This window comes from Varroa destructor, unplaced genomic scaffold (assembly GCF_002443255.2).
Source record: "Varroa destructor unplaced genomic scaffold, Vdes_3.0 BEIS01000005.1, whole genome shotgun sequence".
Lineage (NCBI taxonomy): Eukaryota > Metazoa > Arthropoda > Arachnida > Mesostigmata > Varroidae > Varroa > Varroa destructor.
In genome coordinates, this window is record NW_019211458.1 from 8,344,084 (window position 1) to 8,371,805 (window position 27,722).

The 27,722-nt window shown below is 39.8% G+C and overlaps 2 protein-coding genes across 8 annotated transcripts; both read right to left on the reverse strand.

Moving 5' to 3' along the window:
• Nucleotides 1–285: 285 nt before the first annotated feature.
• Msh6 (DNA mismatch repair protein Msh6) lies at nucleotides 286–12,669 on the reverse strand. Of its 3 annotated transcripts, none has more exons than XM_022806034.2 (22): nucleotides 9,798–12,669; nucleotides 8,922–9,160; nucleotides 8,261–8,491; nucleotides 7,992–8,082; nucleotides 7,631–7,770; nucleotides 7,294–7,428; nucleotides 6,931–7,066; nucleotides 6,170–6,771; nucleotides 5,781–5,892; nucleotides 5,321–5,508; nucleotides 4,923–5,048; nucleotides 4,525–4,623; nucleotides 4,017–4,172; nucleotides 3,712–3,805; nucleotides 3,106–3,260; nucleotides 2,612–2,725; nucleotides 2,325–2,426; nucleotides 2,127–2,201; nucleotides 1,788–1,905; nucleotides 1,449–1,673; nucleotides 1,026–1,147; nucleotides 286–831 (listed from the first exon to the last, which is right to left on the reverse strand). In XM_022806034.2, the coding sequence occupies exons 1-22, from the start codon at nucleotides 9,859–9,861 to the stop codon at nucleotides 733–735; spliced, it is 3,423 nt and encodes a 1,140-aa protein (XP_022661769.1). In that variant the 5' UTR covers nucleotides 9,862–12,669; the 3' UTR covers nucleotides 286–732. The 3 variants fall into 3 exon arrangements, with proteins under 3 accessions (XP_022661769.1, XP_022661768.1, XP_022661767.1); XM_022806033.2 differs by having other exon boundaries at nucleotides 8,922–9,163; XM_022806032.2 differs by having other exon boundaries at nucleotides 8,922–9,190.
• Nucleotides 12,670–12,825: 156 nt separating this feature from the next.
• On the reverse strand, nucleotides 12,826–27,673 carry LOC111250622 (uncharacterized). Of its 5 annotated transcripts, none has more exons than XM_022806048.2 (4): nucleotides 27,526–27,673; nucleotides 17,134–17,774; nucleotides 14,510–14,779; nucleotides 12,826–14,369 (listed from the first exon to the last, which is right to left on the reverse strand). In XM_022806048.2, exons 2-4 carry the CDS (start codon nucleotides 17,336–17,338, stop codon nucleotides 14,269–14,271), a joined length of 576 nt encoding a protein of 191 aa, XP_022661783.1. In that variant the 5' UTR covers nucleotides 17,339–17,774; nucleotides 27,526–27,673; the 3' UTR covers nucleotides 12,826–14,268. The 5 variants fall into 5 exon arrangements, with proteins under 5 accessions (XP_022661783.1, XP_086846358.1, XP_022661784.1 ...); XM_086990232.1 differs by lacking the exon at nucleotides 27,526–27,673 and adding an exon at nucleotides 23,948–24,074; XM_022806049.2 differs by lacking the exon at nucleotides 27,526–27,673 and adding an exon at nucleotides 20,799–20,817.
• Between the last annotated feature and the right edge of the window lie 49 nt (nucleotides 27,674–27,722).

Sequence of the window (27,722 nt, forward strand, 5' to 3'; positions counted from 1 at the left end):
AAAAGAAGGTACTTCGAAATGAAGTAAATCTGCTTGCAAACTACACACTTTGTTTTTATCTTTGTGTTCGAGATCTCTGACCCCTGCTTGAATCCCGCATCCATGGATCTCGACCCATCTGCTCTGTTGAAAGTTATTCACCACCAAAATGAACTGGAAGTTGTCCTTTGTTGTATTATTGAGATGCAATTCTTAAATACATTCATAAAACGATTATGACAATGGTATCTGAATTATACTTTGAAAGGATATCGAAGATGCTAACGAACTAAAAAAAAGACCTCATTAATTATTAAACAGATCTTTTATTATAATTATTTGTTATTGACTTGAGAGCATCGGTTGCATTACATATTTTTATTTCATTTACAGATAATTAAATCCGATCGAGCACCAATTTCTATGCGCGATTAACTCCTTAGGTTAATTAGGTTGACGGCTATTCTGTTAATAATTCCTTTTTGTGCGCATTTAAAAAAAACACAACGAGAGGTAAAAACATATCAGGTACACTCAGGTCTGCCCTCCTATGCAAAGAAGTGATAGCAATTGTTTGTTGCTACTCCACGTTATTTGTGAAAGTAATTCGCTCGATAATCAACTTAACCCCTTTAACTACCATAGCGACGAGCATACGAGGTTGGTGAAACTGAACGGAAGGTTGACCGTTCGGTTTATTACTACTAAGTAAAGCAACGGTCGAATAGAACAAAAACGCCAGAACAACCACGACTAACGCTCACTGTCGAGGGTCATGTACCTCGCAAATTTCTGTAAAAGCTTCGATTGGTTTTCGAATTCCTGGGCTTTTTCCAAGCTTTGCTCGATTAGCTGTAAAATCACAAGCAACCGCATAGATCGACATGATAGAGAACACCGATATGTATTTGACAACTATACATATGATACCGCAGAATTTACAAAGACTCATAGATTTTAAGAAATTTTCTTGGCATGGGTTGTTGAATTAATCTGTGCCCATGTTTATACTAGTTTGCTGACAAAAAGATTTTGCAACAATTTACCTTGGGTGAAACACCTGCCAAACGAGCCGCGTTGAATCCAAAACTCTTTTCGCAATTTCCCTCGACAAATTTATATAGAAAGACTACCTCGTCTTCGCGTTCAACGACGTAAGCCATATGACCTTGTCGAACGGAAAACTCAACAATATTAGACAAACGCTGGTCTAGTTTTATGAAAATTTTAGGAAATAGCTATAGCTGTACTAGGGAGAGCAGGGCAATTGCTATTAGTAGACGATGTTAAATAGCTTAACTAAAATCAAACGAAAAGTGAGTAAGGGAAATCAGGTGTTTAATGAGGCCGCCGATGAAGCAATATACAGTCTTCAGTGATACAAATCAAAAGAAGGAATGAGAAGAAATTTTGGAAAATAGAAAGTGCATACTTAGGCACATATGGACTATCTACCAACAATTTCTTACCAAGGAAAACGTCTCGAACGTCCGAAGCAAGCTCGTGATAATGTGTAGAGAAAAGAGTGCGCATTTCATGCCCCACCAAGCGATTTAGAACTGCATAAGCAATAGAAGCTCCATCGTGTGTGGCAGTTCCTCGACCCAGTTCATCCAAGAGAAGCAACGAATGTCGAGAGCCGTGTTTGAATGCAGCCGATGTCTCCAGGAGCTCCACCAGGAACGTCGACTCACCTAGTAGTGTTTAAGATAAAGAAATTTGTAACAGTAATTCAATGTATGTCAGCCAGTAAAAACAAATCAACAATAATACTATAAACACTTTTTGAAATATACACAATAGCGTACCAAGGGTGATATGATCAGAAGCTCCAAGTCGGGTAAACACACGATCGACAAGGGAAAATTCCATTTCGTCGGCCGGGACCCATGCGCCAAGCTGAGCAAGCACAGCCAATAGACCGACCTGAAATGCACGGTTATACAAGGGACAGACAAATAGCTTCGACCAATCTAACAGACATTAATGCAACTTCAGTTCTGTTTGCCATATACTGCAATGTGCTAATACACATCAACTAATTACGCCTTGTTTAATTTTACTAGCTTAGTACTCCATGTCGGCAAAAACTAAATAATAAATTATAGTAAATGAACAAGTGCTTTCTGCGGCTTTACGCAACTAACCTGACGCATGAGCGTAGACTTTCCGCCCATATTGGGTCCGGTTAATAGAGCCACAGAGCTGCCGTTGCAACGGCCCTATAACACAGGGAATGCACCTATGTTATTTGATTCCGTAACTGATTTCTTCTGTTAGTTACATAAGAAGGTCTAAATGTGTAATACAAATATCTCTGCATTACGTAACGTTATAAAGCAAACCTTTTCCTGGATGCCGAGGGCAAAATCATTAGCGATAAGCTTGTTCGCTCCGAGGACCTTTAGCAGGCACGGATGAGAACCGTTTTTGATGCGCATCATGGGCTAAACAGAAATAATCAATATATCATTACAAACAATTACGAGTCGTGATAAACAACAACTCCCATAGTAATGGTAAAGCATTATATGTCTACTTAAGCTTTAACTCAAGGCTGCTGACTACCTGGAAAGAAGAACTATAACCAGGCTATTGAAAACGACCGTTTGAAGATCCGTCATCTGCGTACCTTGGTATCGTTAGCGGCAGAAACAATTTTCGGTCTGCAAACTGATCCGCCTGCGTTTAATCCGTACAGAGCTAGAGACAGAAGACAGTCCAGGACGCAAAGACATTCGATGGCCTAAGAATAAAAAAGAAAAAAACAAATTTTAAATCGTCTAAAAAAGCCAGTAATAACGTGGTTTCCATGTGGGCCCACTTCAGATTAACTAAAAGACAATATCGGGGCCTTGCATACCCTGAGAAGATAGCTCAACGATAGCTTTTTTTTTAAAATCTGCTTAATATGGCTGACCTACCTTAATAATATTCTTAGGACGTTGCCACAAAAGCTAACACGCTTTACTGAAGTATAGTTTCTGGATATAAAAAAAACACAAAAAATTACTAATTGGTTGCAATTAAATTTTTTGTTACTGGTATATGTACAAAGATGTTTACTAAGCCGATGATGTCTAAAATCATTGGTCAAGCCTCGTTATTATTTCTGAGAGTGCTTACCTTTTTCCATAGGGGCCTCCTCTCATCAAAAGCTACAAATATTCTCCTCATCATATCCTTTCCTGCCGCTTCACGAGCGTCCTGAGCTTCTAACAATTTTGCACAAAATCGCTCACTTTCCGCTGTCGAGTAGCGTCGAAAGCCTTTTCGTTGACCTGCAACAATAATAATTATATACATAATACAGATGCAATGCAAGAGTACACAAGACTGCTTCGCGGTTAGCCTACGAAGCAGTTGCCTTACAAAACCAAACGTAAGAATCAATTGGACGGCTTTGATTTTTTTCCCATATCAACGTTCATAATAGCAAACAAAGCGGTCCAATATAAACTAGACAAGGTACGTCCACCAAGCCTATGTGCAGGTTTGGGGCAATTCATGAGCTTTTACGTGCCAACGAAATAATGACTGGGCCACACAGATACTTGTTTTGGAATTGGAAGTGATTAGATAATGATATACTAATAATAAACCTATTTCGATTATGAGCCCCTTGCTCATCGATATATGCCGAAAATACTCATTATGACATATTTAAGTACAGAGATGACTGTATGTATATATATTTACGATAATTAAAACTAGTCACCATCATTTTCTCACCTTTGAATATGTGCTTCGAGGGATCCGCCTTTGAAGCCGCTGTTTCCGGAACCTCAAGTTGATACGCTGTTCGTCCAGTGCCTGTATACGTCACCTGTTGATTCAAGGATCATACGTATCTGTATATAATATTACTGTCTAACAACATCGCTGGACTAAAAATTTCATAATAATAATAAAAGTTAAATTATTTCAGCCCGCTTTCAGGTGGCATTGAGATTATGTGAGGACAAAATCTGAAAACATTATTTGCATATTCTACCCATTTTGCGTGTGCTGTTTGGCATAAATTGCCCACTACAGACCTTGGTCCCAAAGTGCTTGATTTGCAGTTTCAAATGTTCATCAAGTTCGTCCTTTATTTTGTTGACCTGTTCCGTCGCATCATCGAATTCTGCATCCACTCCAGCAACCGGAGTGATTTTGCCCTCTTTCAGAGCCTTTTTCTGATCAAATGCCCGCTGGAACACAAGTCACCCGTGCACTGATTATTCTCGACAGTTCATCTATACGATAAGTTTTATGAATCCAACCACTAGAGAAGAATTTTTCGAATTGAGAAAATGCAAAAAATACATTTTCGGAAAGCTAATATTTTTATTTTAAAACGGCAATTCATCCTAAATACAGAACAGCCAAATATTTGAGTAACGATTCCTTCAAACAAGCAGGTTTGCCGTGAATCAAGGATATCTGCGGCTGTTTCAATTGGATACAGAAGATGAATATTTAGTTTTTTTTTAGGTATACCTTAATGAATATCTACTATCACAAAGCATCGAATCGATACATTTATGTAAAAAGCGGGTAAACCTCAAAAAAATCGAGAGCATCCTGCAAGTCGGGGAATTGGCCACCGTTTTCTTGTTTCGTGACTACACTTTTGAGTAAAGACGACTTCAGATTCACTTCCTGAAAGAATATAATGGGTACATGTGCATATTACGTATTAGCCCTCAACAACATACACGAAATACCAGGCTATATCTTCTCATCCACAGTATGCATACAATGGCAAACCCTGTGTATGGCTGACAAAAAGTTGGTTTAACCACGCCGTATTAGAAAAATCTCTGTGATGCTTTATCCGAAATTTTTATCAAAAATTTATCCAGAAGTTCACTCGCCTTCAACATTGAATGAGAAATGTTTGAATAGGCCTGAGTACGATCGAAAAATGTAATGTTGGTAAAACGTTACTAGTTTATTACCTTGAAAACGTCACAGATTAAAAGAGAATCCTGGAATCCCTGCAGCACCTCAATAAACTCCTCAATTTTCTTCTTAGCGAACAATTCACTGTTGTATATGATAGCTCTCGAATCTGGATGATTACCCTTTTGAAAAAAGAAACGTTGGTTAAAGTATTTACTTCGTTAGACCAAGATCTTTCAAAAGGAAATGTCATTGTAACTCATAATTTTTAGAGCCCTTAATATTCCAATGGAGATTAGTAGTCAATTTTCACGTTAATATTTTACAACTATTGATTTTTATCATGGTATGCTGAGTCTTTTAAAGTCCACTCTACGCGGATCCCGTAACGGTTCTATATTACTTTCACTGTGACAGACTTCAATGCGCTGGAGTATCAGTCGTGTAGTACTACCTTTTTGAGACTGAGCGAGTGAATTCTGGCGAGCATCTTATCCATATCTGGAATCTTTCGAAGTCGTTCTTGAACCTTTTTGGCCACTGAATTATTTGACATCAGATCACCAACAGCATCCCAACGTGACTCAATCACATCGGCAATACATGATGGGGCCAGTAACCATTTCTTCAGTTCACGTAATCCTGTCAACAAACGAAGAACAGAACTACTAATAAAAGAGTGATATCATATACTTTTGAGATTTTTTAAATCTCAAAAGTGTATGATATTATTTTTAAATCAGCCACTTTTTATATATTTACGTTCGAACTGGTCACTTTCATGCCATCTTTAAACCCGTACCACCTGCTTAACTCAGCGTTGCGTATGTCAACTTGTTTCGAATAAGGCTTGATAAACACAGAAGTAAACACATGTTTCTTTCTTTAGGGTATTAATTTGCTCATTATCATACCGAATGGAGTAGAACAGAAGTTTATTGTAGATAGCAGTGACCCCTCAGATGATCCACAACTGTTTTGAAAGATTTCAAGGTTAGTTAGGGCAACAGAATCCAGAATCATCACCTAGAATGCCGTTAAAGATAAAAAAAAAAACAGGAAACCGATATAAATGTTTAGTGCCCTTTTATTAAAGGAAAAGTTAAACCTAATTATTGTGACAAAGCTCAAGATTAGATACCTTCTTTTACAACAGGTTTTGTTAAATTGATTTTTCTGATATCGTGCATTATTTTTCATGTATCCAATGTTTTAGCCGTTACTTTTACTATTTTCTGTTTTGGGATTTTCCTTAATCATAGTACACGTAATGGGCATGCTTAATTACTTCAAATGTCATTACCTTCGGCAAGTACTGGCTGGAGCCACTTTCATATTTGAACTGAATGGGCTCGACGTCGCCCATGGTAAGAACGTCTTCGAGAAGGAGTGCCTCCTTAAGGCTATCTAGAATCGCAGCTAAGGACTGAACCGCTAATTCGCAGCCTTTCCGTGGGGTGGACATTAAAGGATCATCTTCACTAAGCAATGTCTTCAGCCCTATCGGGTACTCCTTTTCCTTGAAGTAGTTACCCTCACGGATCATCGTGAGGCATTGCTCGGGCGTCATACGGTTCCGGTCAACAATTATTTTTGCACCGATAGCCTCCACAATAAGCTTTACGTCATTATGGCATGTTCGTTCGAGGAGCGCCTCAACTGGCGTAAACTGGCTTACTAGAGTGCGCAGACAAGACAGCTGGTGATCTTCTTCGAACTCGCCCACATGCAGACGGGCTACGCTTGTATCCACCAAACATACACCAAATCGTTTTCCTTTCTGCCTTACGGCAAGAAGATATGAGGTACCCGAAGCTTCCATTGAACCACATAGCTGCAAGCCCTTACTGGAGATCTGGCATACCTCTCTCCGGACAACCTTGTCATATTTCGACGTCTTTCCACCTACAGAAAACAGCACTAGTTTCTGTTATTTCTCTGACCGTACGATGAAAAACCAAATTGGTGAAAATAAACAACGTGAACACAAGGGTGGCGTCGTTACTAACTTGCGTTAGAGGTACTGTACTAACAGGCATTGTAATGTGGAAAGGCACTACTTACTCTTTTTGCATCGCTCCTCCATCATAGTAGGAGTTTCGGTCTGTTCAACACGAGCGCATCGATAACCTTTTTGTACAAGCGCTTCCATATTTCTCTGCAGGGCAATTTCAGGGAAACCTGAATGAGCCCATTCACCCTGCAGAATATCAGCACAAATTGCCCATCAGTTCAGCTCTAAACTAAAGACTGAAGTGTTAAAAGGAAATTCTCCTGCTTAAGACTGAATAGATTATAATAAAGTTCGCAAAAATAGGCAATTGAAACGCACGTTATACGTATTCATATAAACGAACGTGTACAGGCACTTAATATAGCATAGCAATGCTCTATCGTACAAGCCAGCCTTAGCATAAATAACTTTACCTTCATGAATGTTAGTCCGAGCTGTTCTACACCAATAACGGCATCCATGTGGTACAATTCGTAAAATTTTCCCACTTTGAAAAAGAGAACAGTATCAAAGTGGCGAGACTTTATCACCCACCACTGACGCATACCCTGAAATAGGTAACACGTAATTAGTACCACTCCTGGAACGTATATTTCAGGCGTATTTTGGTTTGAAATACATCTTTTTCACCTGAACGTAATTGTAAAACCAAAGGTACAGATTATAAGGCTATGGCAGCCGATACTGACAACGAATTTCAATAACTAGACTTCATTAGATGATGCATTTCGGTTCATCACTTTTGCGTACCGGTGTGGCTTTGTTTAAGTAGTCAGGGGGTACGTAGAGCGTTGTGTAGTCATAGTCGGGATGACTCCTTGGCCTCCGTTCGGAGTCGCGCGGCTCTGTTACGAAGTTCAGCGTAAGATGCAACCATTGGGGAGGGATGCCTACACCAAAAAGGAAATTGCAGTCATAGTCCAGTAAGATCAGTGCACCGTGGTCAATTTAGAAAGGTGTATCCTTTTTTCGTTATCCAGATTTTAGTTAATAATCGTTTATACTGCTGAAACTGCGCACACTGTTTTTCAGAGAATTGCGCCCAAACTTTCTCTTGAAATGAACGGTGAGAGAAAAAGAAAAAAGCATAAGTGAGCTGTGTACGACCTACCGACTTCAGTAGATTGCGAAGAGCCAGATTCCTCTTGAGTTGTAGGTGTTTTCAAGATTGCGCTACGAGAGTGTCGAGGTGCTCGGCGGGACTAAATCGATAATTTGTTAGATCAACAAATGGAACGCTTTAAATATATCTAGCACCGTACGCGTGTTAAATTTACGTCTTTCTAAGAGACGCGTGCTTCAATTTCAAAACACAGCTTTTACAGGCATACTGACAAGTGAATTTTGTGATATAATAACTAAACGACTCAGATCAACTACCTTTTTAACCGGCGATTCAGCAATATCTTCGTCATCATCATCGTTTTCCGTAGGCGGTTCAGGCTCCATCTCTACGTCACCCTCTGGTTCACTATCAGACGAGTCGTGTCCCTTTTCCGATCCGTCACCCGGCGGAATGTAATCATCTCCAGAATCGACATCTTCCTCCTCGGAGCTCGGCAGCTCTTCAGCCCAGTCATCGGTATCGTGTTCCTCCAGGCGAGCTCGCTTCTGTTTTGAACAGAATTTTACTGGTGAATTGCTTTATATCATCTCCGTTTCTCAGTTCAGTTTAAATTTGTAACCTTTTTCAGATAGACACCGAAAGCTACCAAAGTTATTTCAGTTTAGCAAAGTGTAGTCGGCTTATGTAACTAAGAATAAAAGTACTGTGGGCTTGAAATTGACAAACATGTACATATTTGGTCCATGAATTTCGTTTTAAGAACAGCGTCTTTCGTACAATATAGTTACCTATACTATTATTATCGGAAAAGTAATATTCTGATACAATGCAGCAGTTAACACACTTTTAAACTAAGGGGACCTTCTCCTATAACTTCGAGAATATCAAATAAAGAACAATTGTCAGCATCATTAAGTGTCAGAGTTTCTTGGATACTTTGCACTACTAACGTTAAATAGCTCAATATGTGTTTACCTTAGGTTTTTCCCCATTGGCAGGCTTTAGTGGCTTTCTTTTTTTCCCATCTTCTTTATTGAACGAGTTTTGCTTCCTCGCGAAAGGAGTATCGGACTTGGAAGTTTTAGCTGATGACTTAGGGGTCGAGTTTGGTGAGTCACTTTTTGCCATTGCCCGTGAAGTGCGTGTTTGCGGCGTACCAACCGTTGGCGTTTTTGGTGGTATACTATTTGCTTCCACAGGCGTATTTTCATTTTCTACTGCACGATTGTTCAGGCAATGCAATTCTAACAATTTTAGGCTTAAGTAATTTTAAACACCCGCCCGAATGGGAATCGACACGTCTTACATAACAATGCATACGTATGATCCTAAGAGATGTGCATTCAGCAACATGTGCTTTTGAATTATATCAACAAATACATATGCTACGTGGGGAAAGTGACACGAACGATGCGAACTGATTATGCCAATTTTTATATATATTTATTTTATTTAGATGACAAAGGTCGAGAATAATCCCCGCCAATAATTATAGATATTACAATGTTCCGTAGTATAATGGTAGGCTTGTTGAAAGCCAGCCTTTCTGACATATGCGACATCGTTTTTGTAAAAAAAAATCGATTACTTATACAAAAAAGGGATAATAAGACACTATATGTTGTTAAAATGTTATATCTCAAAAAGTGCATAACTGGAAATAAAACACCCAAAGTATAGAACGGCTGAAATATTTCTTAGTGTACAATACGCTTTTCATAAAAAAAAAACACAATCAGGGTCAGAATCAGATTTTATGCAACACAATGATGAATCTAAAAACTATAACCCAATAATTTGGAGTATAATTGCTGGATTAGCCTTCTACTTTAAAATAGGATAAACATTTACCTTTTTTGCGCTTGGATGGCGTATCTACTTTTTTGAAGAAGGCAAACAATGTGTTTTGGCTCATGTTGTAGTTATCTCTTCAGCTAGTATTTTTTTTATTACTTCGTAAAACGCCTTTTTATCGCACTACATTCACACAGCATGGAAGAACTTAATTCACCCTAAACTATTTCAGCTGCGGCGCGCAAATTCTGATGTCGAAAACATTATCGATGCGGCTAATATGCGAAGGAACGCAAACTCGTTAAATCATAAAATAAAAAAAATTAAATGGCCCAGTTATAATGTTAACTATTATTATTAAATATTTGCCATGTATTAAATATTGCCCAAAGGAACAATCAGAATCAAAACGACTAGACTTATCTAGAGCTGTTTATTTCTTGCCAATCATTATTATTATTATATTAAATTATATAAAATATATTAAAAAGTATCAAAGAACAAGCATTTCGCAGAGTTTACATTTGAAGGTGATTCGTATCATGAGGATAAATATATAGGGGATTTCTTTTAATTTAAGAAAAAATAAATTTGAAAAATCACAACATGTTTTCCATGGGATTTATCCGGATATCAGAAACAAACCCATAGTTCAGCTGTTTACGAAATCGATTTCAAGAACACGAAATCTGAATGCACGTCTTCAATTGTTTATTAATGCCACGATAGTATTTTGTATATCCAAAGGTACTTAAGACATGCTTGTATTATATTCTCGTTGCATCGATAGCTTTGGGTACATAGGCCCAATATAAAAACATTTTGCAAATGTTTTTATATTCGAAATTCGACCTGGATCTTTTTGTGTACTTTTCGTCCAATAGAAATGCAGAGATATAGCAAACAAAGGCGAACGTATGGGCGAACGTAGTGTCTCTAACAAAAGTGAAGTAATATGAGCTTAATCTTTTCACAAGGTTTAGCCTTGGCACGTATTCGGTTCTTGCCGTGGGATTTTTCTATAAGTGCGCCACGTGGCTTTGACATTATTCGATGTCGCCGTTATGACGAAGGTGTGATGCCCTCCACTACTTTCACTGCTCATTTTCACGCCGGTGCATACAAAAAAGAACGTTAACAACTGTATCATAGCAGAACTGTAGCATAGGAACCATTCTATAGGGCGAAAGATTTATATTGAGCTGTTCCATTCAAGCTATTGAAATTCTTATGAAACTGCCATAATTTTAGAAATACACTACTATGGTAAAATATTTGGCAAACATGGATTATGCAGACTGTTTGCTTTACTTCCATCAAACAAAAGGAAAGTCGATTAACGTTTGCCGGCAATTTTCAAATTTTCTACTCACGTACCCTGTAATTGACGTCAGTGATTTAAGTAGGAGCATTTCGATATCGAAAGACGTCCGGTAAGGTTACTTTACTCCAGACCGTTCAACATCCGAACAAATATAAGGTAGAAAGAAGCTGTTTTGTTTCTTAAGTTGAATTCCTCATGTATTTATTAAACCTTAATATTCCTTCAAGCGCGGATTATAGTTAGTACAAAGACATTTTCATAAATGTGATTGCATCTCTGCAAAATTGCATCTTTTAATCGCATCATTTAGATTATATTCAGCAAAAAATCGTTTGCCACATTCCTGTCCTGGTGTCTTCTGAAAAGCAGCTAGTCAAATGCTGGTTTTAAACTGGTGAAACGGGCACTTAGTCTTGTATGCAACAGAGGCTCCGCTCTAAAATAATAACAGAAGGTTTGCACATGAATCAATCTGTTTAATTTAGATATTAATGAAATTTGCTTGAATACTGAATTTCCTGAAGTAATTTATGGGTGACTGGCATACCAACCGACAGCGCCTATTATAGTGACCCAGCAAGACGCCAATGAACCGGCCTGGGCCAAGTGCCAGAATAGCACAATGTTCTTCAAAGATAAACCCAGACGAAAATCTGGTTGTTCTTTCACATTAAATAACTCAAAAACAACATCTGCAAACGTCGATTTGTCTACTTCTTAGCAGACAGCAAATTTACGTATATGAACGTAAAACTAGTAAATATATAACCGCTCGACAAAATTATGTCTTCGGATCAAACAGTCTGTTTTTTTTACTAGTTTAAATACGTCAGAGTAGTAGTCATCGTTTGATCATGTTTCCGGTTACCTTCTACTCAATGGTTCGTCGGATGATAATGTCTCGCCAAGAGCATATACTTCGATGTGAATTTCGTAATTTTCGTCAATTTAGCTACAGATTAACCCTTATTTTTACGTTATTTTGTTATACCTATAGCGACTATACCGTCGGATTGGCCAATATGCCTTAACCAAATGAAGCTGCGAGTTTTACGCCCGGCACTACCATTAGGTATCCCATCCAACAAGTGGCTCGCAGTGCGATACGCTCTGACATGAAAGAGAACTCATACTCGATTTAAGACATTTGATAGAAGCCTTCGCAGACCAAGTCAGTTTAAGTTGAATGTTCCGCTTCTATTTGATACGCCAATAGGAACAGGAGCCCGAAATACAATATAATAATTTTTTACAGAGAACATTTTAGCCTAATAAACGTCAAATAAAGACTCTACAAGAAAGCACATTCTTAAATAACGCTAGATTCAAAATATGACATGATAAAAAATAGTTCCAATGAACTACAAGAGCGAACATGAATAATAATTAACCCGCCGTATTTTAACATTTTGAGAGTGCCAGCTTAATTCAAATTGGCTAAAATAGATACGTACTCACTGCACTGGTATACAAGCGCCGTTGAAAACGTTACCCTCTTTCAGATTGTTCTTTGTAGTCCATTATACTACTTAGAAAAACCTTCCGTTGATATGCGGTTACTATGTATTAGGTACGTACCTATAGTAATAATGTTTTCGAAAAAGTTTGAATTTTGTCTTACTTCGCAAGTTCCAGTTTTACTTAACGTGTGGAAGATCAATAGGCACTCGTTCTCCAAAGCTGTGCCCTAGTACTTTTTTACACCGTCAAGCTTGTGACTCCATTGAAAATAGCTACACGTGCAAGAATTTGAGTGGTTCGTTGTGTTTCATTGCTTAAATTTTATTACCCGGACAATTCAAAGCTAGAAGGATATTCGTTCGTAAATACTGAAAATACAGCCGAATGGATGTTTCCACTTTTACCTCCTCATTACTAGATACGTGATAATTTTCATCAAATTATAGTCACTGTATGTTCCATATTGAGTCCATTCTACAGAGTCCATATGAGATATAATTTATTGCAAAAATTCATCACTTTCTTTTAAGTCACATCAGGACACATGATGATGTCGCAGCCAATGCAAAAAAGTATGCACTACTCATGCACATTATAATACTAAATCAAATCAATTTTGCCGAATACTTATGTTAGCGTTAACGGTGTTCTAGTAAATATGAAACATCAATGAAAAAATGAAAGCATCAATTTTATGTATTTAAACGTTGCAAACGTCGCCAGATGCTGACCCAGCCTGATATGAACAAATGATTCACAATGATAAATTTCCCGCTAATCGAAGATATTAATAAAAGATTCTGCACTGTATTATTTAAACACAACCGCATATCGTTAGTTGTTGTTTTACAAATTACCGCAGATTCTGAGAACGTATTTGGTTTATTGGTTTAAACATCGTTCTATTCACTTCTACTGTTTCAGGTTTGAGTCCTCCTCTTCAAAAAGAGAATGGCAACTGTTGTGGCGGCATCATCATCACCATCAAAATATCACCATATTCGATACACTTTCTAATAGTCCCATTTTTCAAACATTATTCACATTCCCGTTATCTAAACAGAAACAGAAACATCACGAGGTAGTGTGTTTATTTCTTCGCCCGAATGCGAACAATCGAATGACTCGACATACCAATTTTGGCAGAAATTACGTCAATGTTCATGGTGGTTGTCGTATGCAATACACAATCATCATATCTCATAGCATCTGGGCTATGTGTATAAGAATAAATCTCCATAAATTTTCCATCATTAGCTGTTTGCTTTAACATATAGCTCGCCCTATTATTTATTACACATTGTCGAATTTGCATTATTTCTAGTATTAAGTAATTGGGTTACTTTTCGCTTTGAACAGCTCTCATTGATGATGATGATAAAATTTTGTCTATCAAACTGTTGTTCTCGTTGAGCCCTCCGCCTCCTGCGCGTCTATCAGGATTGATTTAGTAGCAATTTCTGAGTAATTATTGAGTTAGATGTGATTGATCATATATCTTTAATATGGAGTAGGGTGTGTAAAGGGATGCTCGTCGTAAGGGTCAGAGCCCACTCCAGCTTATTCGACTGGGGCGTTGCCCTATCTGTTTATATTTGCGTCTGCCAGAGCTTCGGATCGGATGAATACATTTTTACGTCCAGCTATGCGGCCATACGAGCAGTCACTACCGCAGGATCGATCAATTTTCAGGTTCTAGTTGCTCTGCCTTGCAGACATTAAGTTCGCTCCCCATTCCACCTTCTACCATGAAGTTGGAGAAACGGCGTTCAGATCGAAGTTGGTGACGCAACTGACGGGAACCAACCGAGCCATGTAGGAAGTTCCAGCTTCGGGCGCGGCACCTATTAGTAGGCAGCGAACGAACGGAAAAAAAATAAGATTAATTGCAGGAAAGCACACGCATTAGGCTCAGAATACCGATATCTCCTGAGCGTAATGCGTAGAACATACAGGCTGTAAGACTCGTTGTTTAAATACCTACCTCCTTTGCACTGTGAGTAGCCGAGATCAGAGTTAGCGAGTATCTTTCTGAAGAAGGTGGGAGACTGCTGGGGTGTTACAGTGGGGGTGGTGGCCGCCGATTGTGGAGCAGAGGCAGAAGGGCACACCTGATCTGCACTGGTTCCGGTAGTGGCTATACCGACCGTTGACGGCACCGCGGGAGCCACGGAAAGCGAGCGTGGAGCTCGAGGCACAATCAGATCCCTCGCGCGAAACATTAAGCCGTCAGGTTTTTTGTTCCCGTCAGCCACTGGATAGTGAAAACAGATGAAGTAACCATTTAGTATCAAACAATACCGTCCAAGACAATCACTTACCAAATAGCTGCAGACGATTGCATTTAACAGAGCATTTAGCGAATATACAGTATTGTAATAACTTGTTTTAGCAGAACATCGCATGTCTCATAAATTTCCCATGATTGGCAGCGTCCGATATGACCAGTGTTAGCTGCTCATTGTTGTGCTTGCGAATAGGGATACATCCGCTGAGTCTTTTATTATCCGCTGAGTGTTTTTACATATTTTAGATACAAGAACGTAATTGCTGTTCAATGCACGTTGTGCTCCTTTTTGAGACTTAACAGCTGTAGTATTGGTTGGGGTATACAACCAAAATGGTACCGGAAGTTTTTTTTTAATATTCTTATGTTTTGCGAGTAACATCGGCAGAAAGGCACGTTTCGTAGGCATGGCACTTTATCCAGTTGTTTTCTTGTTCTTCGCGCCAAACGTAATAGTCTTCTTACACAATGATAACTCAATTACGACTAAGTCCGACAAACGTGTTCACCAGTTAACATTGTTTTTGCATCAGTTGCACTAATCTCTTGCTGTACTCTGTTGATCAGCGAGAGTATTTTCATTTATATCAGTTGCCACAATCTCCGCAATCAGTCCGTGTCTCATCTATATCAAACTACCCTGAACCGTCTGGACATATGACTAGACCGATAGAGCCGCATAAACATTTCCAGACATCGATGCCAACGGATGACGAAATGTCTGTCTCTGTCGTAACAACCTGTTATCCACAGCTGGTAAGTTTTCCTACGCCGAAACGCGTCATCCGCTAATACGAGCAAACCGGGACCTAACATAGGTGGATAGCCGTGATAGGGTATGAAGAAACATGTACCTACAATATATCGAGTAGTGGGAAAACATTGTGCTATTGAACACATACGCCAAACGCAGAATACAGAACATTTAAGTAAGCTTGTTAGAAATACGTTCCTTTGAGAGCACGTAATAGTAAGCCAAGAAGCCACTTTGGCAGAATAGGCTAATAAGTAGTGAGAGCTTCCGGACAAAGAAAGAAAATGGTTTACGACGTCAACCGAAACTATCACTGAAGAATCACTAACGAGTGCAAACAGTTGTATGGAGGCAGTATCTCGTCAAATTGCGATTAATCACCATGCAATCTTTCATCAAGAATACATGCAGAGTCTAACAAAACTCGTTGTTTGGGCCGGGCTGGAACCAAGCCAACGGACAGCCAACAAACGATATGAACGCGCACGCGGGGGGGGGGGGGTATTGGCTACGGCAGCAGTAGCTACGTCTGTAGTACGGGTCAGTGAAATAAAAAAACGCGCTCAAAGTCTACTCAAGAAATTGATATATGCAGCTGCCGGACAGGCAGCCTCGTTATTAGAAAAAGGATAAATAACGCAGCCAAACACTTCGATATTTGACAACGGCTTTATCAGTACTCGCGATTTCCGCTGGCACCTATTATAAAGTGCCATCTATTGCTACTAGCGAGGGAATAAAAGCAGGGCAAAGAGTGACAGCAGTTTTTAGATGTTCTGCAGAAAAATTCGAAGACTGAGAAATTCAGTATGATGTTGCCCGTCGCCCATAAGAAGCTACTTCACTTAAAAATCTGCACGGAGTACTTTCGGAATGATCACGCGACATGGTCTTTCGAAAGTACGTCAAGGCACGCGCCGAAGTTATTTTATGAACTGATAATAGTAAATGCGAAGAACGTCAACACCTCGTTGTCGTTTGTGTTAGTCATTAATAACAACTGGCGGAGGTACTGTGCGACTGTCATGTCGTCTAATATTATCGTAAACTCGACATCGGCTAAGCGATGAGCGAGAATTATATGTCGCGAATTGTTGCCTATTAATTAGACTTACCCATCTAAGCATTGTGCTATTGTTTAGATAGAATATCTTTCCTTTACAATCAAATTTCGTAGAAATTGCCAGTACGGCTAGGAAAGACTTCAGAAGCAATGATAATTCTCAAGTGGTCTTTACCTTGATCTTCAAGGTATCAAAATTCAGATTCAAATTTCAGACCTAAGGTAGGTCTGGAAAAGGCAGGACAAATATTCAGTGAACGCTAGTGTTTATTTTCTGTTCATATTCGCAATGACACAAAGGGCCGGAAAAACATGGGGGGGTCATTGGCGCATAGAAAGGAATACATGCAGTGGCATTCCTAATTGATTTCATCTGCTATATGACAGCCGAAACTTCGTGGCCGTTCTACAACGGTCATACCCAGTCGTTAATCAGAAATCGCAGTCATTCTACCATAGACATACATAAAGGAAAACACGGATTGCAAACAATAATACACTTACGGGTAGCCATCGAGTAGGTCGGCAGTTTTCCCTCGTGCAGGAATAGGCTCTCGTTCTCCGGGGGTGACGTGCCATATTCCTCCATGTTGGTCTTCATGCTGAGGTGCTCGAGGCTTTGACGCATCCATTGTGGAAGGAAAGATGACCGGCCACCGAGGGTCGGTCCGGCCGGCGTAGCAGTAGGAGATGTGCTGTCGTGAGCCATTTTCCCCTTTTATTTGTCTTTTACGAGAGAGGCTATACGACGTAAATCGTGAAGAGCGAAAACCACTTCAAATCTGACAGACACTTCGAGAGATGGGTGCGCTCATAGGAGTCGCGGGGTAGCCTGGGATAATCACGCGAAATATATGGAGTCAAGAAACTACTCCTAGAGATACGGTTTGGTTAAAAGCGCATTGAAGTCAACTGATTCGAATTTCTTCGGGGAGGGCCGATAAAGAATCCTTTCAACAATTGTTACACACGACCAAAATGTCGGTGAATTGTAATGATTAATGAAATATGGCTGGGCCGCGTACGATGAAATAAAGATCGTCGGCAAGCGGCAGGATGATTAAGCGCTGCAACTTCTACCTCTTTTCGAAGGTTGCGGCGAATGATTCCAATAATTAATTTAACGCCAATGAAGCGTTAAATACCTGAAAGCGATACAAGTAGATGGAATTATAAACAAGCGCAAATTAGCTAAGGGTTCTCCATCCTACAGGTAAGCGTGATCGAGAAACCCACTAACAGCAGCTGTGATAGGTATCACATTTTACTATACTATAGTATTATAATGTAATACCTGTTCCGGTAGCTCCGCACTGAAGGCGCCAAAAAAAAAATACCGAAACGGTTTAACAAAATATCTGTAGGCGTTTTGACGGCAGCTTATTACAGTAATCCTAATAATATTAAGTTATATAGATGATTGGTAAACAGGTGAATAACTTATAATTTTTTTATGATTCCTTCATTCTGTCATAAATACGATAAAAACTGGAAACAGTTTTTCTTCTTCTACTTTGCCGACATACAAGATTGCATGTAAATATCCTGAGTGGAAAGCCATGCCAACACCTCCGCTTTTTGTTCGTACGCAGTTACGTCAGAGGCAGTTCATCTGGCTTATCCGAACTAATCATCCCAGTAACAAGTTTCAGTCAAAAGTTGGCACTGTTATAGATAGAACGGTAATATACATATACAAGCAGATTTTAAGTATTGCCAAAGAACATCAATGTGAGTTAATATTCTTTAGGTACCGTCATTCCATCGTAACTTAGTGGTTTCTTCATTCAGCCGCTCATCTAACACATACTGGAATCACTAGCCACTGCTCATGAGCAGAGAACTGGTTTGAAACATGCTAGTGGACTCTCGCTTGCGTCAAGCAAAAGGAAACTACAGAGAGTCAGTGGCACTCAGCACAAAATGGCGAAGCAAACGTGATTTCACTCTAAACGGCCACACCACGCCCACTAAATTGCTATGGCCGGAATCGCTGTTTGCCATGAGGCTACTGCGTACAGGATCTCCGGACCAAACTAAATAGCGTACTGGCTAAGTTACGATGTGTACGTTAAAAGCTAGCGAAAGACACGCTTAACTACACTGTTGTATATGATATCATGACAGAGCAGTGGGAAAGACAGACGACGGTCGATGAAGGCAATGGTAGTCATTATATTATAGGAACGGCGGGCCGATCGAATGGGAAGGAGAAAGGCTGCGGGTATCGCGCGGCCACTGTCGATTCAGACGAAACGGATACCGGTAGCCCAAGTCGCTGTTGTTCAATAGGCGTCCTTCGTTCGATGCACATTGGGCAACTCGCCCACTGCTTTTCATGCACTTCTAGTGTAGAGGTAGTTAGTAGGTACTACGCTGACAAACGGACTGGCGCTTCAATGCAACAACCTTATGGTGAACCTTTATCGCAGATATTCGGTGCTTTTTGATAATGCGCGCTCACTTGTGAACCGTGACAGCAGTAGAGTGTGGTGCACGAACCTGGGCAATTTTTATAGGCCAATGTTGCTGCTGCCACCCATTGGCCTACCCAATGTAATTCTGATTTGCGTGGCACTTTTTGATATTGTATCCAAATTTCTGTCCAACTGTTTTAAGTACAAGATATCAGTTACCCTCATTTCTCAAATAGTAAAACATGGGAGTACTTGTACGTCTTAAGTACAAAATCAGGTACCCTTATTTATCAACTAGTAAAACATGGGGAGTCAAAAAGTGCACGTCCGCTCTTCACGTCGAGTCACTACTTAAGCAGATAGTTAACTGCTACAATCACCTCATTGAATAATCTTCACAGTCATTTCATATAGCCGTGCACCTTAAATAATCACGGGTTGCAACCAAATGCAAATAAAGCTTTGTAACAATCACTATTCTGCTTTTTACATAATGACAATCTACGACTGCTAATATACTAACAACCAAATACAGACAGCAATATATTTCGCGAATAGTTCACGCGTCGCCTACCGATTACAGTCTGTTTTGAGTTCGGCATCGTCGTTAAGTGCTCCATCAGACAACTAGTGTTTCTATGCGAGGATCGGTGATTCTATGCCCGTAATCGAATCTAGATTACAACATGTCCCTAAGGTTAGCAGGAAATTATTTACGAACTGAGCTATTATAGACACCGTCTACCATGGCACAAGTCCCTTATATAAATATGATGATCACAATCACCGCCGGCTCGAACATTGGTCGTCAAGCAATAAGAAGCAACCCCTGGTGATAACGTCTACCACTAACATGACTCACTGTACAACGAACGTCCTGCCTCATTAGCCCCACTCCCGTTAACATTCCACTCAGTTGTATGTATCTCGCAGAGCTCATTCACCCTCCCTCTGCATTTGAGGCCAGCCAGGAACCAGGCGTGCATTCGGCGTCCGGCTATTCGTTTGGTTGTATAGCTCTGGCATTTCCAAGCATCGCGAAGATACCGTAACAACAACAGGGTATACACAGCCTGTGCACCTAAGCAAGCAGAATACTCGTGCTCGTAACCTCACTGCCCCATCTTCGAGGGCCTTTTAGCTAATACAAACCAATGCTGGAACAAAATTGGTTTAAACAAAAGCAGGGACATTTACAAGTGATTGTCTAACATGTTAGACGACCAACTTCAACAAGCCGTATATAAACGTCACTTTGGGAGTTGAATATTCACGCACAAAACAAGCACATTATTGGCGTCCTGATTCGTTGGTAACTTAATATTGAAACAGTCTAACTTTAAACGTGCGAAACACTGCAAAGGTCATATGAAAAATACTTCCAAATCCGTTAAACACCAAGAAATTCTTTACGTAACTGACCGATATTTGACTTGTCAAAATGCGTCGAAAGTGAAATGCGTTGAACAAAGGTCCAGCTGTTCGCCATAAAGCCTTTTTTACGTTAATTTTTTATACATTTGTACGAGATGTATGTAGTGGGATCTTCTGCCTCATATATGGAAGCTTCACAAAGCAAATAATTTATCTGCTACGCGAATTATGGCAGTAGCCTGTGTGATCACGGACATTACTTCACGTCTGCATTTTGTAATGTAACTAAATACAATCACAATCGTTCAATCACTCGAAAAAGGCAACTTTCATATAAATCGAAAATATGGACACACAAATAGTTTTGAATCTATTTACCATTGTATACCCGCTATATGACTTGTCCTTGACTTTGCAGAATAAGCCTGCTTCACTTTGTTTTCCTGACGAATTAAAGCACAGAGGCCCGTTTCTGTCCGGTACGAAATTAGCCTATTTAGCTACTGCGCGTTTTAAAAAATGTGGTGTCAGCGAAGTCTTATTGAATTAACAAGTCTTGGTGCTATTTATGTCAAAATTATTAGCCTTATTGTCATAGGAGTGATAAAAGAATCAACAATTTGTTTTCTATATAACAATACAATGAAATTGTTGATGATCTACTAGGCAAAATATCGACTCAGACACCTGCTTACCTGCCAAATGGCGACCCTGATATCATTCGGACTATACAATGTATTGATATGCTCTGATAATTTCATAACTCTACGCACTGTTGTCATAACAACAACGCGAAATATGACTCGCCTACTTACAGCACCTTAAATTTAGTCATTAATTGGAGAATCATTCTTACAGTTTATTAGGAAGATATAATGCTATGCTGATTAGATGCCCTACACTCTCAGTAGCTACGTTTTCCTATACTCGAAAAAATATCCTGATATACAAAAGATACATGTCAACCAGAACGAGCAAAACTCAGGACAAGGTCTACGTGTCCATATGCAAAACGGTGATGCAAGAGATAATCGGTTTCTTGATGACATGATATGATTTGTAGATATGACTTCGTTAACCCACGTTAACCTGTAGAGCTTTTTTCATAATAATACACTCTCAATTGCGTTGACGTTCACGTCATTAGTTCTAAGGATTCGTCACGATTGCAGCAATGACAGTTACTGTCTAACAGCAGAATTAAACTTTGCCCCACAGTATTCGAAATTTTGTCACTGAAAGAAAGCTGTCACTAACTTTTTCAAAAATGATAATGTACATGTGCACACGTGAAATACTGCTTAGTATATTGTGCAGGAGAATATGGTTTTTTCTAGATTGTCTAGTAAATTTCAATGGGTAAAGTTGCATAAGAACAGTTTCCATGCTGACAGGTGCTGTCATTAGAACAGGTCGTGTTCATCAAGTCAACCTGAAAAACACCTGCGTCTTGAATGTACTTATCACTTTGAAGTATAGCAACCTAGCTGCTTGGTTAATGATTTGTCATTATATAATATAATAATACTCATGTTTTGGCGTAAGAACTACATATTTTATTCACGCAATCATGCCAGACAAGACGCACTAAAATCCGCTGTGATGAGATTCTCAATTATAATTTTGAGATTCATTCTTCGCATAATCTTAAACACTTCTTTGTATTAGCCATGTGCTTATTGAAGGCAGCTGATAGTTACGACGTTTAATCCATTTCAAACAAGGTTCCTCTTTCCAGAAGAAAATTCTAGAAGAGCGTGACGTTAGGTTCATGAAAAAAGAGTCCCAGTTTCGTTACTCCCTATTATTAATATTTATCGTCAAATCAGTCTACAACGTATCCAACGTATCGATTAGTATGTACCTAGTTCAATTGATCACCTGTGCCTACTGATACGGGATTTCCTCGGAGCTCTCAGCAAACCGGGACGAATCATTGAATCTGATGGGACAAAATTTACTCTGTAACCAGGCCCTTAACAACAACAGCAATTAATAATAAGTACTAGAATACTACGGCATCAGTATGAGCTTGAAAGTACCTCGGCAGGCCCAAGTAACAGCTTAGCTGCAATCTAATATAGTAAACCCTTAACAGTGGACAGAGGGAGCAAACGGAGAGAAACAAAAATACAGTAGACGTTTTTGCCATTATGGAAGAAATCCCACTCAATGCAATGAAATGGAAGAACAAGGACAAGGGACATGACACGGTGACCACACAATTTCTAGCGCCATTCCGATTAACAGCTTGACCTGGAGCAGCGAACCAAGCATTCACGTCCTTTGCAATTTAAAGTCATGGAGATTCTATGACGTAAAAAGCGCTGAAACGCCAAAGAGCTTCTAGATTGGCTAGTCTTGCTGTTGAGCTGTGAAGATTTCAAGAAAGCACGTGTTGGTGGTTTATGCAATGGATCAATTATGATCGCTCGAACATATCTACGCCTTTAATCTAATAAAAATGACTTCGTATCGCATAGAAAATTTCTAGCATTTCTAGGAATATGTAACTCGTAAGCACGTCTACAGATGTTTTATTTAGGTCAAGTCTACTATGTTACATAAAGAATGTCCAGCAACCTTTAATTAGGGACAATTATACATAACGTAACGGAAAGTTGCGTTATTAGTTTTTATTATTCTAATTCACTTGCGCGCGTACCACTTAGGTAGAATAGCACGAGGTCAATTATTTTTGTCACAGTTGTAATCATATATGTAGCATACCCTATCAAGCATGTTTTACTAAATAGCACCATTTCCAAACTGCTTGTTGGTTGTTCGATCTAGAGACTGAGTGTCTAGTAAACGGCCTTGCCAGAGCTAGACGGAAACCACTAACTGAACATTCTTAATTTTTGCCTAGCCGTACTGATAACGCAAGCACACGTTTATCCACAGCTAAGGTGTGCTGCATTCAAAGAGATCGCATGATTTCTTAGCTTCAAGCTCACATAAAATGCTCTTCCTAGTCCGCCCGTCCTGTTTCCAACCTGTTTCCTCGCAATTTGTCACGCATGCGCACCAATAACGTATTTGCGCGCCACTAATGTATATGCGCGCCAATAATGTACATGCGCGCCAATAATGTACATGCGCGCCAATAATGTACATGCGCGCCAATAATGTACTTGCACGCCAATAATGTACAAGTATGCCAATAGTGTGCTCGCATGCCAATAGTATACTTGCACGCCAATAGTGTACTTGCACGCCAACAGTGTACTTGCACGCCAATAGTGTACTTGCACGCCAATAGTGTACTTGCACGCCAATAGTGTACTTGCACGCCAATAGTGTACTTGCATGCCAACAGCGTACTTGCACGCCGACAGTGCACATGCACGCCAATAATATACTTGCACGCCTGCAAACACTTCCAGTGTACATCCTCATCAACTTCATCATACTCATCAACCTGGGAAAATTTACATTTAAGTTTAGATTGTTTTACCAAAATATCATGCAGAGAGTATCCAAAGAGAACCTTATGAATCGTCTGTAATGCACATACATCTACATACACAGCAATAGAAAGTGGCATAACGTCAATAGGTAATCGATGTCAACAACGTCAGTCACCCGTATTATCATCTTTATGTCCACCGTTCCCGCAACTCTGTGCACGAGCTGTTTCGTGCGTTGTCTGCTAGATCAACTATGGTACTACAATGCCAATTTACTTTTGCTCCTGTCACTGTGGTCACTACGCAGTTGCCTTGTCACCGCATACGGTCCGCCACTTTCAGCCACGCTTATATACCAGAAACATCGCGTTCGTTCCGTACGACAGGACGCCACTGGCGTTTCGATCCTTAACGACTATCGTCACCATAACAACGACAATCAGCAAAGAACAGTGCCGCCATCGTCGCCACCGCCGCTACGCCATCGTTATTGAGTACCGTAGCTGTCACGAAAGCATTAGCAACCATGTCAACGATCCAGCTAAAACGATAGCTGTTATATAACTAAACCTAAACTAAGTGAAATAGGCTTCGAATGGACAAACACCTAATACATAATTTTTTGCTAGCATAACGCAAGTGCACAACGCAAACCAGGGTGCTGGACAAAATAAAAGACAGCAAAAACAACAAATCCGATAATGATGACCGTGATGATAACAAATCGTAGTGAGGACGGCGATGCGAAAGGTTAATGTATTTACCAAAGCATTGTAGCTTCAAATAAGGACAACATACGAAGAGCCCACAGAAGTCTACCCAAAAACTGTGAGCAAGGGCTAGTAAGGACACCGAGGTATTGCTATTATTGGCCTCAATATCCCCTCCTCTCCCTGGTATTTGAGTTTGTCTGTCTGCCTGATTAACTGTTTCCTTAAATACATCCACATATCGAAATTCAACGACCTGTAAAACACACTGGAATCATTAGCTAATAAAAAATTGTGATAGTAGCAGAAGATTACATCGGTAGGCGAATGCAACCGAAGCGGCAGGTCTCACCTTAAAATAAATATACAGCTACAAAAGCTCATGGTTGTGTTTTGGGCTCTAATTCATCGATTGCGACGATAATGACGTCAATAATTCAATAAAAAAAGATCGCATTGAGTAACCAGTATAGATAAGTGCTTGAATATAAGGTTAAGTAGACAGAAATAAAAGCAACTCTTACTTTATTGACAATAAAAGAGCTAAAGCTGTGAAAACAGTTCGGAAGATTGAGAATTCGCTATGCTACGTTCTCTGCTGAACAACTGAATATGACTGAGATGAAAGGTCTACTTCCTCCATTTTTGACCTTTGCGTTTGCATGAATTTTCTATATGCCTCGTTTTCTAGGAGACTAAACGCTTTTCAGGTTATCTTTGATGAACGTCGGAATGCTGGTCAACACCTACACGGCAGCTAGGTCTTTTCGAGATGAGAAGCCAATACTAGTTTCAAGAACGCGGGCTTCACATCCAACTTTCCGAAAAAAATCCCTGATATAAGCTTGTGCCAAAACTTTGAAAATTCGTATGTAGTCTAAAATTGAATAGCTTCCTTTGATTAGTTTTTTCACTTCTCATATGATCAGTGAAAAAACCTTTCCGTTATAACCATGAAGCCGAAGTATGTAAACGAGGTGACGATCTTTAGGCTCCTATCAGCGATACTTCGCAAATCTAGCGCAAATTATAGTAGTTTACTCTTTTCTTATTCAAATTTCAGGCTTTCATCTTTCATGCTTCATTCTAGTATGCCCCATGTAGAGAGTTTTTCAAAAGAGTCAGTGGTCTGCCAACTGCATCGCCTACGAAGTCCGCCGCTAGTCGTCACATATGATTAGAGATTAAAACCGAAATCGAACATGTTACAGATACAAGATATTCCAGGAAAACACAAGAGTGTTCAGTGTCAAATTCCAAATCACTGCCTTATAAGTGCACGGAAAATAATTTAACATGTACCTAGATTTGACTAAGTGACATTGTTTGCCACGCAAACGAGGCTGCCCAGATTGCGCCCGAACCAAGGCCCAGTCACTATACTCAATCCTTGCACTTCATATTTATGCCGTTGCATCATCTGTTTCACCACTGTATATAGATTTCTTAAACAGCTACTTTAACAGAACTATTCACAGCTATATTTAACAGAACAGCTATCTCAATAGTTTAAATTGGTAAAATTAACTTGAATTAATAGCCATAGTTCACAAGAAAGTCTACTTGATTTTCCTTGAAGGTCTACTTGAAATCCGTGCCACTACTCTACTTCTTACGCGACGTAATAAATCAATCTGAATAAGTCACCGATGCCACTTCATTCGATGCACGTTGCCTTCACCGATTAACCCACATCGGTCTTATTTTGACCACAAGATGGCAATAAGCATTTATGCAAAAATGACGACGGTTGATCAACTCTTTGAGGCACAAAACCCGCTGAAAGCTACATCACTCAGAGTGAGTTGGGTAACGCTTCTACTATTTAAATGTGTTAGAATTGTTAAGGACATAAAGACGCAAACTAAACGTAGGGAAAAATCTAAACGAATGTTACAAACGAAACGATCTATGAAGGCAAACTTATCCTTCGGGTAGTGTCACTGAGTTGGTATGGGAGTCTTTAACATTCACAAGCTTTGAAGCACAACCAACTATTAATTGATATGATGACGATATCTATCCATATACGTTACAGTAGTTCCATGTTGCCACAGTTTGTTTCGTCACCTGCAAAAGTGTACTCTGTTTCATTTTATATTTACAGAAACTGACACCTTTCCTTAGTCTTCAGAACAAGTTTGTGATCAGAGAGACAGAGTGTGAACATGTCGTCTTCTTTATTTTGACTTGGTAAGACACTTCTCCGCGATATAAAGCTAACCGCTTCATTGCCTTCAGGTGTTGTCTGCGGTAAACGTAACGCCACTCGCCTTTGAGGCTGCTGCACCGTCTGGATCCAGATTTAACCAATCGGGCCCCCAGTCTTGACTGATGGCCAGGTGACGTCACCACACGCGGTGCCTGCCATTGATACGATTTGTCCTGTTCTAAACAATGTCAATGCTAAAGTTTTGCGTAGCGGTAGCATTTTGCGGTCGATTCTTTGAGCGTAGAAAAAACTCTTATTGCTTAACCCATATTTATGGCTGAGCTAGTTGCTATTCACTACCTTGCCAAGCCCTACGTGTCCGAAAGCACGCTATATATCCTATTACTCAAGATTAAGTGAACGCTACAGCGTGCCATATGCTCGAAATAGCGATATGGGGTTCACTTGCTACAAGCAGTGACGACGATTTCAATGGAGGCGAAACATTCGATTGAGCATAAAAATGACCACGAAATAGCTTATACGCTATCAACATCTGCCACACGGGATCTGACATTCAGCTCGGAGACTCCTTTTGCAGATTAAAGAGTAATAGTCAGTCATATGTGACTTAGCTATGACGTTTTTAAGATTTGTTCACAAGACTATATAAGGCCATACAGGCAACTGAGCGGCACCAACGGTTGGTTTTCAATTTAATTTGATTCCTGTAGATTAAAGTAAAAAGACTTGCTAATCGCATGTACGAGGGTTAACGTTCGACAGCCGGAAAGTGTAGGGGGCTCATAAATAGATAGAACTGACGTACTTACTAGTTTTACTGGACCTTCTAGATCTGGAAAAGCACTTCCAGCGCAACTTGACGGCGTTCGAGTTCATTTATCCTACAGGAAGTCGTTCGCAAACAAGAGATGTAATCCGGCTCACAACTGCCGAAACACTGCGATAGACAGCTTTTCTTCGTCCTAAGCAAGTTGGCTGGGCTTCCGTCGCCGGGTGGCCTTTAACG

Excerpts from the sequence above, each read along its gene's own strand:
- Msh6 (XM_022806032.2), bottom strand. The coding sequence starts at position 9,861 with ATGAGCCAAAACACATTGTTTGCCTTCTTCAAAAAAGTAGATACGCCA. Across the intron at positions 5,049-5,320 it reads ACTCGCTCAGTCTCAAAAAG|GGTAATCATCCAGATTCGAG; the intron begins GTAGTACTACAC and ends TTTTTTCAAAAG. Across the intron at positions 1,674-1,787 it reads TTCTGATCATATCACCCTTG|GTGAGTCGACGTTCCTGGTG; the intron begins GTACGCTATTGT and ends AAACACTACTAG.
- LOC111250622 (XM_022806048.2), bottom strand. The coding sequence starts at position 17,338 with ATGGCTCACGACAGCACATCTCCTACTGCTACGCCGGCCGGACCGACC. Across the intron at positions 14,780-17,133 it reads GACCTACTCGATGGCTACCC|TGGCTGACGGGAACAAAAAA; the intron begins GTAAGTGTATTA and ends TTCACTATCCAG. Across the intron at positions 14,370-14,509 it reads CTACTCACAGTGCAAAGGAG|GTGCCGCGCCCGAAGCTGGA; the intron begins GTAGGTATTTAA and ends GCCTACTAATAG.